A 12,963-nucleotide genomic window follows, 5' to 3' on the forward strand; every position below is an offset into this window, starting at 1 on the left:
TTCAGCATATGAACCTCTAATTGCGCATAACTTCATCCTAACTTCCTCTATACCTCTACTAGACGCTAAAAGTATAGTGTATATATATCCCTGGTGATGAGAAAGTGCTTTTGATAATTGTGTTGTAAAATTGTGCTTTGATGCCACATACTGTGTGGGTTTGCATGTTATTTGTTAATTTAAAATTAATTACACTTTATCTTTGAAGTAAGTACATTTAAAAACTGCTGAGGCAGCTATTGCCTACAATATATTGCTAATCTTTTACAACAAAAAGAGACCAAGAAAAAAAAAGAAAAGTCACAAGCAGTGCTTATGGCAAAATAAGCTCAAACATGCATGGGTGCGCAAAAAATAAATAACAAAAATACCAACACATCACAATTTTCTTTCAGCCGCACAGTGCAAAATAAAATAAAATAAAATAAAAAATATAGAAACTTTTTCTTCCAAAGTATTATCTGATAAAAACAAATCTCATGTAAAAAATGACATAAATATTAAAGGTGCAGTAGGAGATCTTGGAAAATGCTAACTTTAGCCTGATAGCACTGAAAGCGAACGTTCCACCCTCCCAGCAAATCGCCGTCCAAAGCCACGCCTCCTGAACGCGATGTTCGCAAACAGATCAGACGACCAGAGACAACATTACTACAATACATCATATGTCATTGACTGGTGAGGAAACTTACAGTTAGTAAAAGTACTACAATACCAGGACGGAAGATCAGGTTGTTGATGTTTGCCTGCCATTCTCTCTCTGTCTGCACAGCGTACGTGAACGCGTTGATGACGTATCCTGTCTGCACGAACCGGGTGCGCAGAGGTATGCAAATACATATATTGACAGGCAGGTAGGAAAGTCAATCAAAACGCTCGATTGGACGAACATTTCTTGGTCCTACGCCTTCCACAGAATATATAAATACAGATAAATACATTTAGACCACTTAACTTAATGATTGCTATCGGGATGTGAAGAGACTTTCAACCAGCATGACAAAAAATGTTTCTGAAGACAATCACCTATTGCACCTTTAACTACAGACTTAGCCCTAAACAGCCTAATTTTTTCAAAAAGGGTTTTATCCAAAAAGATCTCTCTGATTATATTTTATCTAGAGTCACCTCTGCAAACTTTCGGTTGAGCAGCATTTGTTCGGCCAGCACGGACTGGTTGTGGAAGAGATGTGGCTGCATGTGACTCCACATGTGGGGGAACCACCAGAACTCCTTACTGTAGGACAGAAGCAGGTCATCTCCAAGATCCTCCTCATCTGTGCCTGAAATATATTAGTTACATGGACACAAACGGTAAACATCTTGACTCTATTGCAAAAGCTGCCTACTAAAACAGCATGATGATCACTTGATTAACACTCACACATACCAAAAGAGCATGTTGTTAGCATTTTGCTAAGCTAACAATGTGATATTTGCTTACCAGCATGGAAGAACTTTCCAGAGAATCCCAAGTTGAAGGTGAAATTGGGCACGTGGGTTCTGAGTTCGTTCTGCGTCTCCAGTAGGGCCTTTGAAACAAGGAGTTTAGAAATGTAATAAAAGTCACTTTAAAAGTGAGTGTAAACACAAAACGCATTCAAAAAGCACACAGACAACAGACAAGAACACAAAAGAGATACACAGCCAAAAGATGTACACCAACGCACGTATGCGCACAAGCACAGCGTTAACACAGTGCTAGAGGGACAGCGTAAGCATGTCTGCTGTCTGTTCGTCTCCTGTGTTTGCTTCATTACCCCTCTCAGATTTAGCTCCGCATCTGCCTCTCATTTGATTTGTTTACTGCGCTTGTTTTTGACTGCCTGTCTCTCCAGTGTGACTCAATCAAAAGACTGATTCATATTTAACTGCACAGAGGTCCACAGACAGACAAGACGGCTTTGATTATGTTTGCTTTCTATTCCTTCCCTCGGCTGAACATCTGCATCGGGGCGCTCCGAAGATGAGAGATTCACAAGGAGGACGCAGAAAACTGCGTTTGAAATATTCATGCTTGCGGCGAGTCTTTGGATGCCCTTTGAACAGCGAGTCGTAAAAAAAAATAATAAAATAAAAAAGGGAAATGGAAAGAGGAGGAGATATTTGGAGAAAGAACAGCAGAGGTTGGAGTATTGAAAAAACAGACAACTGATGATAGGAAAAGTGCTGTCACGTCACAAAGTTTTGGAGAATTATATGGATCTAACAAACCAGTTTCTCAATGTTCTGCTTCTGAGGTACAGATTAGCATCGCATCCCTCTTATGAGTTTTTATCCATGCCTTTTTCAAGGTTTCTTCTTTCCCCCCTCGTTTTAAATTATTTCCTTTTTGTACATATTTCATTCTGTCTCTCATTCACAAATAATAATTTTTTCTGCTGGTCCAGTCAGTCAGTAGGTCATCATATTTACAGGTCCCAGCACAAAAAATAAAATAATTTTTTTTTAATGAATTGTGCAAAATTAAGTAAAAATAATGTCAAATTTAAATCATAATAATGAATGGAAGTTACACAGCTATAAATGTAACTATTTGACAGCTACAAATTCATACAAGTTTGTTACAAAATGATGAAATACGGTGCAATGGTGATTTATTTTCATTTTCTCACTGATGCCTCAAAGACTATCACAAATCATTCTCCCTATTTCAGAAAACTTCATCCAAGTTGGCTAGCTAATGCGACACTGATGTATTTAAATTAGCAGAATTCACAATGTTCAGTACATCACAGAAAGTTCTCAGAGCACAAAAACATGTACATGATTAACTTATACTATCACATGATCATATATGTACTATCATATAACTATCATATGACATAGTGGCCAATAGGGCAGCATAAATTAACTGGCCAGAAATTCTCTCACACAGGTTCTGGTCCATTTTTAATATTGAGCCCTGCTTTCTCTCTATGCGCAAGTCTGAATCACAGGAATGATAAGCAGAAAAGGAGCAGGCAAGAGAGGTAATAGGATAAAGAAAAGTGGAGAAGAGCAATAGAGCATTAGTTCTAAGTGTATGTATACTGTGTGGTTATACGGCCCTAAATCCCAGACTTCTGATAGCTACACTTGAGTCAAACTAAAAATATATAAATGTGATAGAACTGATAAACTAGCAAACCATTTGCCATTTATTAAAGAAAAACTGCACAAACAGAATTTTCAAACAAAACAGCACTCACCTTGACGTCAGACACCTTCATCCTTGTGCCCTCCTTCCCGACAAAGATGTCATCAATATCCACCAGTATGTAGCGCTCAAGAGCCAATGAGAGACGTTTGCCAGTCAAGAAACTCACTGCGTCCACCAGTACCAGTTTGTGAAGCCAAAAGTTCAGGTTGTTGCCAAAGAGTACTCGCTGGATGCCATCATGAAGACCCAAATCCTGTACCACAGCCGCATGTAGTGGTCCAGGAGCTCCACTGGCCTCCGTACTCCGTCCCCGAGCTAACAGCACAGGCTCATAGGTGGTATGGTTAGACTGAAAGACTGTCCAGTCGTCTCCAGGTAAGGGACCGTGCTCCACCTCCCGGGCCTTGGTGATAAGCAGCAGTGGAGACTTGGGATTGACGCTACAGTCCCTTAAACCCAGATTGGAGTGCAGGAAGAGAGGAAAGCCCTTGAGCTGGGCGCTCTGCAAACTGTTCTCATTAGCCTTTCATGAAGTGTTGGAAGAAGAGAGATAAAAATCCACATTAAAGAAGCAATATTCACAGACAGGTTTTTAGCATTTTATTTTTTCCCCCCATTCATACTGTTAGTCTAGGGCTGGGTGATAAAACGATAACTATAATTATCGCGCTATAATTTTACTCAATAAAACGGTATGAAGAGTTCAATAAATGTTCGATTAAATGTTTATGTGCCAAAAGAGGAACAAAACAGCGCAACTCAATTGAAGCACGTCACACAAACCATTTATCCACTCGACTCAAAGTTCAAACGGCAGCGCAGTGCGAGCTCAGTAGAGCTCGTGTTTACTCACTAATGAGTCTCGGTCACGCAGCACTGAACAGCGATGTGAGATCCAGTGTGAAATACTTCAATTCAGCGAAGAACGCAAACGACTGTGATTGACGCAAAAGTAAATGATTTAAACTAGTTCAAAGCCAGATGAAACAGACCTAACAGGAGAAACACTGTGCACAACAATACAGTCAGAAGGCTTTTTTAATCTACAAATCGCCATCATTTACCATGGATTTACAGTAATAACACTAACTGCACCATGATACTGTGTCAGAGATGTGGGATATTCATATTGAATTTTATAATATGATTAATGTAGACATACATTAAATGTATTGAAGGAGTAACTGTGCGTTCACACCGCCGCCGGCGAGAGCGTCAAAATTCGCTCTGGCCGCCCTGCCAACGACGCTGTAGAAAGAACCGTTGACGCTCTGACGATCGAACGTTTTGGTCTTGTATTTAAAGGAGCCGAAAAGGAAACAAGCATGTTGATCTTGTGCAGACTGACCAAAAGTAGGGTATAAGTTAACCTCATGAAATATTTTAATTGTGAAAGTAAGAAATTGATCGATGGAAAGAACTTCAACCCTGGAAAAGTCGAGGCAGTGAAACATTGGAAAATTCCTAGTACAGTAAAGGAGTTAAGATCATTGTAGTTACATGTTTGCTAAAGAGATAAACCAATAAAAGCCATTTGTGTAGTGTGTTTTTTGTGTTCATGGTTAAGTGCTAGTCTAAATGCAATTGGTCAAATCTGTGTTGTTTTGACTAAATGAATTGCATTCCCGCTGAAAAACAAGCGTTCTAGCGTGAAAATTCTTAGGAACTAATGTGGTCAGAACCAAAGTTTACAGGACTGCGTTCTCTAGACTCCTCTCAAGCGGAGGACTTCTACATTCCGATTGGTTGCCGCCCAACCGCGTCATAGGTCATTACCATAAAGTTGACCTGACTTCAACTCTCCTCGACGCCCTCACCGTCCAAGAAGCGCTGCGCCGCTCTCGCCGCCGGCTCACATTGAAAATGAATGACTTCCAGCCACTTTGACGCTCTCGCCGGTGGCAGTGTGAACGCACAGTAATAGGATATAATTACAGTATATTCTGAGATTAAGCTAGTTTTTTTGCATTTATACTAAATGTATTTAGGCTAATGTTCATACAAATACCTAGAATTTTTAATATAACTCAAACAGTCAGAATAATTCAATCTCAGTATATAAAATACTAAGAGACAAAGTAATATTATTAATATTGCAGCCTGCACTGCAAACTGTGCTGAATATACTCGTCAAAGTCAGGCAACACAAACATGTTTTATGATTTGAAACAATATCACTCAGAACATGCAGAAACTAAGAATTTTTTCCATCTAAGACATTTATTTTGTTGAGGAAAAATTACTGGAAAAGTTGAAAATTTAAAAAAAAAGTGAAGTGTTTGACCATAAAAAGTAGTTTAAAACCACCGCTAACAGTGTGCTTTCTACAGCTTTCACTTAGGAGCAAAAATCTGCCCTTAATCTTAAAATGTATCATGATAATTATCAATATAGATTGATATGAACATTTTTATCTTGATGTTTTATCATTGTTTTACATGACCATTGCCTATACATATTGTACTCATGGCTGTGATATCATTTTTGAATAACCTATTTTACCAGCTTAGACTTTGAGTTGAATTAAATTAAGTTTCAGGAATGCAACCTTTTTGTAGTTAGAAATGGGAGATAGCATATTTCATAAATGGTCTGGAAGCACTGTGAAGGACATTTTTTGTACATGGCCCCTTTAATACAGTAGCAATTTATTGCTTCCTTTACTAAGCTAAAGTAAACTAGTGCTCTCCTGAGTTAGATTCCTTGTGCTATTATGGGTACCCAAATTTGTTTAAACACCATCCATACTCATCTGCATGCAGTCCACTATCCTCTCGGCCCAGCTGACCCAGTGAAACTGGATCAATTGGTGATAAACTGCACACTGAGTGGAACAAACACAATGAGCCTTACAATTTGGAGAGAGGCCTTCACCCTGCTCATCTCTTAACACAGCCATTATTCTGCCACCAGAGGTAGCAATGGGACCCTCTGGAGAGATGCATTGTCCACAGGCAATGTCTGATGAATCATGCACATTTTCATCTGTTTCTTTTCATGGCAACACACTGAAACAAGCTGAAACTTCAAGAGTAGGTGGTGATGTCACTCAGCACTTAGAGAATACGAATGGGAGATTTTCACATACCAGTGGCCTTAATCAATATCTTCCCTGAGCCTCTCCCTCTCTCCCTAATCCCATCTTCCGGTCTCCATTGTTCCAGCAACACTTGCAAGGCAAAGGCTCCTTCGAAGCTTATCAGCATTTAACTTACTCTGACACTGAACAATTCATGAACCATGCTGGATAATTAGTCCAAGGCCAAAAAAGCTGTTAAAGAATTGTAGACCAGCTTGTTGGCTACTGCCTACATAGGCAACTGCGTTCTAATGCAGGCACTTCAAATTTTCATAAGTGACTCAGCACAGGTAGTAACTCTAAGGAGAAATTAATTTCAGGAGTTTGATGTTAGCATGTTGCTAAGCTAACAATACACTTCTCCAACAAAGAAAATAAAGCAACACACAGCAAACAAATATTCAGTGAACAATCAACTGCCTTTATCATAATCTTCGGCACTAAATGAAATAAGCATAGGCCTACTTAAAATCAAAATCTCTTGACTAGCCCACCATGAAACTGATCTGTAGTTTGCTTTTTCACATACGATACATGTGAAGCTGCTATAAATTAGGTAAAGAAAAGGTGGCTTACCTTCGTTTCCCAAAAAGAAAGTAGCAGTCTTCACGTCAGGCACCTTATGATGCCTTAAAATGCTAGGTAGTATTGGTAGGCAACTCACAATGTTTTAGAACAGAGCTAGTGAGTTTGGTTGGAGGCCAGAGACTTAATATGGCCCCTAGAGATTAAACCAACTTAAGTGCTGGTTAGGAAAACATAAGGGTTTATTCCAATTATACACTGCCTCTATGGAGTCCATGGATTAGGTTAGAAGACTAATATGAGGGCAAACAAGAGCTTGAACCCGTTGATGCATGCAAGCATAACTAAAAGAACAGCTGGTGTCCACTGTGATGCTTCTTTGTGCAACTCTTGGGAGATAAATGCATTTGGCATTGACAGGTGCAAGTCAAGGCTTGATGTGAAGGTAATTATGCATTTTTCATTTCTGGAGTGAAATGGAGGCAGTGCTTCTTCACTCAAGGGGACAAAAAGGTTTGGTCTGCTGAACCATGTACCTTCAGGTTCTGTTATCAGACACGCTCAAGGCTCTCAATCAATGAAATCCAGCAAGGCAAGGATGTTAACTGCCTGGACAAGAAAACAGCATTTCCAGCCAATCAGGGATGGAACTGCTCCTGTTAGTGTGTAAACAGAAGAGCCTGGGGTAAAACAGCTTTGAGGAGAATCGGAGCAGCCTGAGACGATAAAAATTAACGAGCGCAAATTTCATGCGGTTCCTTTTAAGATGTGTTGATGTCCTCGCCCTTCTGCTGCAGGCGAGCGAGACTCTTAACAGTCTCATCAACTGGGTTAACCTCCACTAACAATTAGTGTGCCGCACTCAAGCTCGTGAGGGTAATAAAAGCGGGCCTAGCCTTAGGCAAACAATACATTAGAACAGGGAGAGGAGGTTTACAAGCTGGTAATGACAGGCAGCAATGAGTAATAGTCAAATGTGCAGACTCTAGTGCTGATTATTTCCTTGGACTGATTTTGAAGAGCAGCTCCCCCATAGAACAAGAGCCAATCAACAAGGACATTCTTGTTCAGTAATGTGCTATTACTGCAATGTTTAGCATAATGCCCCAACCTCCCTCTGTTGGCAATATTTCTGCAAGCTAACATCTGAATCAGACTGTGAAATGCCAGTTGTGAGATCGTTTAGAGCAAGGTGATTGACCCACTGGAGTTAAGAGAGACATTAACAGCCATTAGTGACACTATTTGCTGTGAAAGGTCAAGCTGTACAACACAAATGGCTCACCTTGAAAAAGCCGATGATGCCAACGCCATACTCCACACAGTACTTGTCCAGCAACTCTCTATTCCAGGCATCCAGGTTGACATACTTAAGGATGTTCTCGTAGATGACAAGTGTAAATCGACCCCGGTTCTTGTCTGTGAGTGTGGGCATATCACCCTTCCCAGGTGCGATCTCGGTCTGGTATCGAAATCTCCCAGATTCCAAGATGGCCACGATGTCCTGGCCCAACTGGGAATACAAGCTCTCTACAAACACCAGTACCACAGGGTCGGTTCGAGACATGTCTGCTGGCTTGGCGGTTCTGGCTGGCAGCACCCTTGCTGACGGAGGGGAAGGAGTCGCCCGGGGATCTTCCCAATCAGCAGTACCTTCTTCTGGGACCACCACACCTCCAACTCCTGCAGGTTCGAGCTCTCGTTTAACACCATACAAGAAATAGGCTGAGATGAGGACACTGACCATGCAGAAAATGAAGAGCAGCAGCAGGCTGGTCTGCAGCGTGAGCTGACGGAAGAGCCGTCTCACACGGCCACACATCAGCATCATCACCTTGCAACCACACCAATCAGGATAGACACAGTCCTCTATTTACAAGTCTATTGTATGTTTTTTCCAAAGAGACAAAACAGATGGGTTGAAATTGGGCTTCTCCGTAAGGTATGCGCTCATGTCACCATTGCAGAGGGTGGTGAGACTGGGTTGGGCAGGGGACGGCATGGGCGAGGTGGGCTTCCACTCTCCAGCAAGGGATGTGCACTGCCCCCACATGCACCAGCTGCCCCCTGCCCAACACCTCTATGCCCCTTCTCTACCCTCTCTGAGTTCTTATCTCCTGATCCTGTGCAGAAAAGATTCTGGGTTTTGGACTTGTTGAAGGTGGCTTCTTGTTCTTCGGCACTGGATGCTCTAGACAGATCATGCCCAGAGCATTCTCGCCTCCTTGAGTTTACCTAAAAAGAAAACAAAACATGAATTTAACAAAAGTACAAAATGCATACAAAATCAATGCAATTAATGCAAAAATATCTACTCCGCACCATTTTAGCAATCAATTCTGTTACTTGTGGACCGCACAGTCATATAATTTAACTCTAAGGTGCAACTGTGTATTCAAAGGCAATGAATTTTGACTAGACCAGATGAAAAACTCTTGGATTACCCCTCTCTGAATTTTGGCTGCAAAAGCCAAACCCACATGATGCCGTGGGAGCCCTACAACCTGGGTTTCTTTTCACTGAATACCAAGAGCGTCTAGAGAGGCATTTACAAAGGCAATGCCAGGATTAGGGGATAATGGAGGCAGCTTGTATTGATTAGTAAGGGCTTTAAAAAGTGATCCTCACTATCCTTCATGCACTTCAAAGGGCAAAAGTCATTTAATCTTTTCATCTTAAATGAAGGGTTTAGTGCAAAGTGTGGCACAGGTGAATGAGTCGAGAAGGATTCAGATTAGCGCTAACCAAGTAAAGACCTCTGCAGAATGAGGATAGAACTAACGGCGATTGCAGGAAGTTGTATAGAAGGCTAAAGGTGATGACAGTCACGAAACGAATGGCAAGTGTGAAAGGATCTTGCAAGAGAGATCATGAAAGTGTAACTTCAGATGTTATCTAAACCTGCCAAATATTCCTTATGCAACTTTCAAAGACATCCTGAACTACAGAAAAACCCATTTTAGACAAAAGGACAATAGAAAGTTTGAAAAAGTCAGTAAACATGAAAGTCAATTTAAAGCCATTCACATTAAATAGACACCTAAACAAACAATACGACTGACTCTTACAGACATCTACTATGCTAAAGGGCACCGTGGTTTTAGGTTTTGTTCACTTTCAAAGATATCTTCTCAAAAGATGCAGAGTTTATGCATACATGCATGTCACCAGTGGCCTACATGTTGTTTAACTAGAGGGAGCAGCACACAATGGGCGTCTGAGGAAAGGCTGAAGCAAAGCTACAAGACAGAGCGTGTCTGAGAAGCAACACAGGTCAATTTTCAAAGGCATCACAGACTCACTTCATGTATGGGTTATGTGAAAAGGGAGACTAGAACAAAGAATCAAAGCCTTGCAGGGGTTCGGGGATAAAAATGCATGAATACCGCAAAAAAGGGAAAAGACACAAGAGCATGCCTTCAACAAGATGATGAAGGGGAAAAAAGTCTTGACAGAGAAATAATAGAGCCTTAGAGAAGGCCATTTTATCATTTCAAAAGGTTGCTGGGAGTACATGTAAAAATCCTGAAACACAGCTGTTGACTCTCCTGTCTGCTTGTGTGATCCAAAATCCCCATCAGGAATTTTAGGGGCCGGTGCTGTTAAGAGAAGTACATGAAGTGTTTCAGCTGTAGGGTGGGGAGGCATAGGGTTTTATAAAGAAAAAAGGAAAATCTAGGCTGCATTCCACAAGGGACACTCAAGAATAATGTTTTTGCACCCAGTAGCTCCACATCTCCTTTCCTTTACACCAGGATTACTCTCAGGCCACAATACCTGTCACTGGCCTCTCATTGTGTCCGGCAGAGGAACGTGAACAGCCATCAGCGTGTCGTCAGAGGTCGGATTACAGTCAAAGAGCTTTCCTATTCAGAGCCTGGTTCTTTAATATGCAGAAGTCTGGACTAAAGACGGCTGAAGCAGCCCATTGTGTACTGCATACTCTGAACAGCATGACTCAGATGACATGAAGCAAGAGAGCCCACACCCAGAACAAAATTCTAAGGATATGAAATGCCTTTGTAGCATGAGAGAATAGGGGAGGTTTATGAGGTGATAAAAATGAAACTAAATTAATAAATACCAGTATTCTTATAATGTTATTAAATAATTAATTGCAATTGATATTACTAGAATATTAAAAGGAACAGTTCACCAAAAAATTAAATCATGTCATCATTTACTCAGCCTCGCGTCATTCCAAAAGTGTATGTAATCTTTGAAGAACATTGGGGTCCAACCAACTCTATTCAATTTCATTGTAAGGGAAAAAAAAAACCAAACAAAATATTTTCTCAAAAATTCTTTTATATTTCAGAAGAAAGAATGTCATACAAGTTTAAAAAGACACGAGGGTTGGTAAATGATGATATTACTGATTTTTGAGTGAACTTTCCCTTTGATTAGACTAAAGGTCATGTTGCAGATGTTAAATTAACATGTGATGTGCAGTCACAGGTAGGCTATATTGTCTTGTTTTCTGTCTAAAAATGGAGACAATGCCGTTAACACATTTCGCGACTATGGCAAAACAAAAATAAAGAAATAAACAAAATGCTGATAGGTTAAAACAACAACAAGGGAGAAAAAAAAGGTGTTGAAACGAAAGTGTCAAGACATGGAAAAATAAGGACCTTGACATTTAGAAACCCGTCACCATCTCACCCACGCCAGCAAGTTTCTTCTGTCCCAGATCTTTCCTTCCTTTCTTTTTTTTTTTTCACAGTCTCAAAGCCCAACAGACGTGTGAAAAATGCACCCTGCCTGGGAGTCACAAAAGCCATTTTCTGATGGCAGGATAGCTTCCATAACACTCCCTATCTCAAGGGCACAGCATACCTTCATTCCCAAAAGCTCACACTGTACTGTCAACTCTGGCTTTTTCAAATCCTGTTGAGTGTTGGTCGAATCGTGAGCCCAGACAATGCTTGACAACTGCTATATTTCAAAACACAGATAGGAAACATACGATAAAGTTAGTTTAGACGCATTATAATGCCACCGATTGCTGCCGAAGTGTTACAATGTTTAAGATTTATGTGGTTCCAGTTATGAGTGCAATAAAAACCAGGAGAGTGGAAAACAAATCAGAATAGCGACGTCTACATGATATCCGGAATTGATCGGCACCAAATAAAAAAAGTTATAGGTCTGGAGTGGAAAAAGCATTGAATATCAATATACACAGGTGATTTTGAGGGATCTGCTGACGGGAAAAAGATATGGAACCATCAAATGTTTATCTGCACGGTCTCCTCTTTCTTGTTTTATGTCAAAGCAAAGCGATGGTACAGATCTGCTGCTGGAAGAATGGGACGATAAAAAGGACGACATGCTCGAACAGCTTCGAACACCAGAGCCGCATTCACTGCCGCTCAGAGACACAGGACACTTCCTGGAGCAAGTGGTGTGCATCTGCATGCCAGGACAGCAGGACAATAGCTGGCCGATCGCCCTGGACAGCTCGACTCACAGGACTAGTTTCTACCGAGCTTTAACCACAGGCAGACCTAAAAATCAAAAGAACCCCTCCCAAATCAGTACAGTGCTGTTTAACGTTCACAATGATGGACATTGTTTGTAGCACATGATGACGACGGCGGCTGCTGTGGGGTCCGTTCCTGCTCATGAATGGAAGTAGTCAGACTGAGACTAATGCTGGCTCTGACCACCTCTGTTCTGTTACAAACTCGGCCTAAACCCACAATAAGAGCAGTCCAAGCCTGCTTTTGCCTGTCAGTGAAATATCTGGGTATTTCATATAAATTAATAAAACATGTTGTACTTGTCATTACGCTCAGCTGATGCCGAAAAGAAATATGTGCCGTTCTGTTAATTCATGATGTGTCTTTACAGAGCATAGGAAGAAAATAGAGAGAAAAAAATACCCAAGGGAGAAGCTAAATAGTCTAATTTGTTAGAGAGACAAATCACCAGCTGCAGGTCACTGGGAATGAACTCAGCCTCAGTAGATGAGCAACATTCAAAATGTTGTTGACTTCAGGATGATTGCATCTGTAAAAAGTAGGGAGTTGTTGAAAAATAAAGCGCTATTCAAAAGTTTTTGTTACACTTATAGTTATGGAAACTTATCTCTGCCACGGAATAATGATATAAAATGGTAATTCTGACTTTTTACACCACACTTCTGATGACTTTTTTTTTTTTTTTGAGCAACCTCCCCCCCAACAGTTCTGACACATTTTTTATTGAATTC

The 12,963-nt window shown here is 40.8% G+C and overlaps 1 protein-coding gene across 2 annotated transcripts in view; it reads right to left on the bottom strand.

Moving 5' to 3' along the window:
- Positions 1-12,963, bottom strand: part of ndst1b (N-deacetylase/N-sulfotransferase (heparan glucosaminyl) 1b) — an 80,525-nt gene that overhangs the window by 16,033 nt on the left and 51,529 nt on the right. For both annotated transcript variants that reach the window (XM_058758767.1, XM_058758768.1), the window contains exons 3-6: positions 8,032-8,981; positions 3,192-3,665; positions 1,445-1,532; positions 1,129-1,283 (exon numbers count right to left, since the gene is read on the bottom strand). In XM_058758767.1, coding sequence (XP_058614750.1) covers positions 1,129-1,283; positions 1,445-1,532; positions 3,192-3,665; positions 8,032-8,577 — 1,263 coding nt within the window. In that variant the 5' untranslated portion in view covers positions 8,578-8,981. The remainder of the gene's footprint in view (positions 1-1,128; positions 1,284-1,444; positions 1,533-3,191; positions 3,666-8,031; positions 8,982-12,963) is intronic.

The sequence above is a fragment of the Onychostoma macrolepis genome, chromosome 21 (assembly GCF_012432095.1).
Source record: "Onychostoma macrolepis isolate SWU-2019 chromosome 21, ASM1243209v1, whole genome shotgun sequence".
NCBI lineage: Eukaryota > Metazoa > Chordata > Actinopteri > Cypriniformes > Cyprinidae > Onychostoma > Onychostoma macrolepis.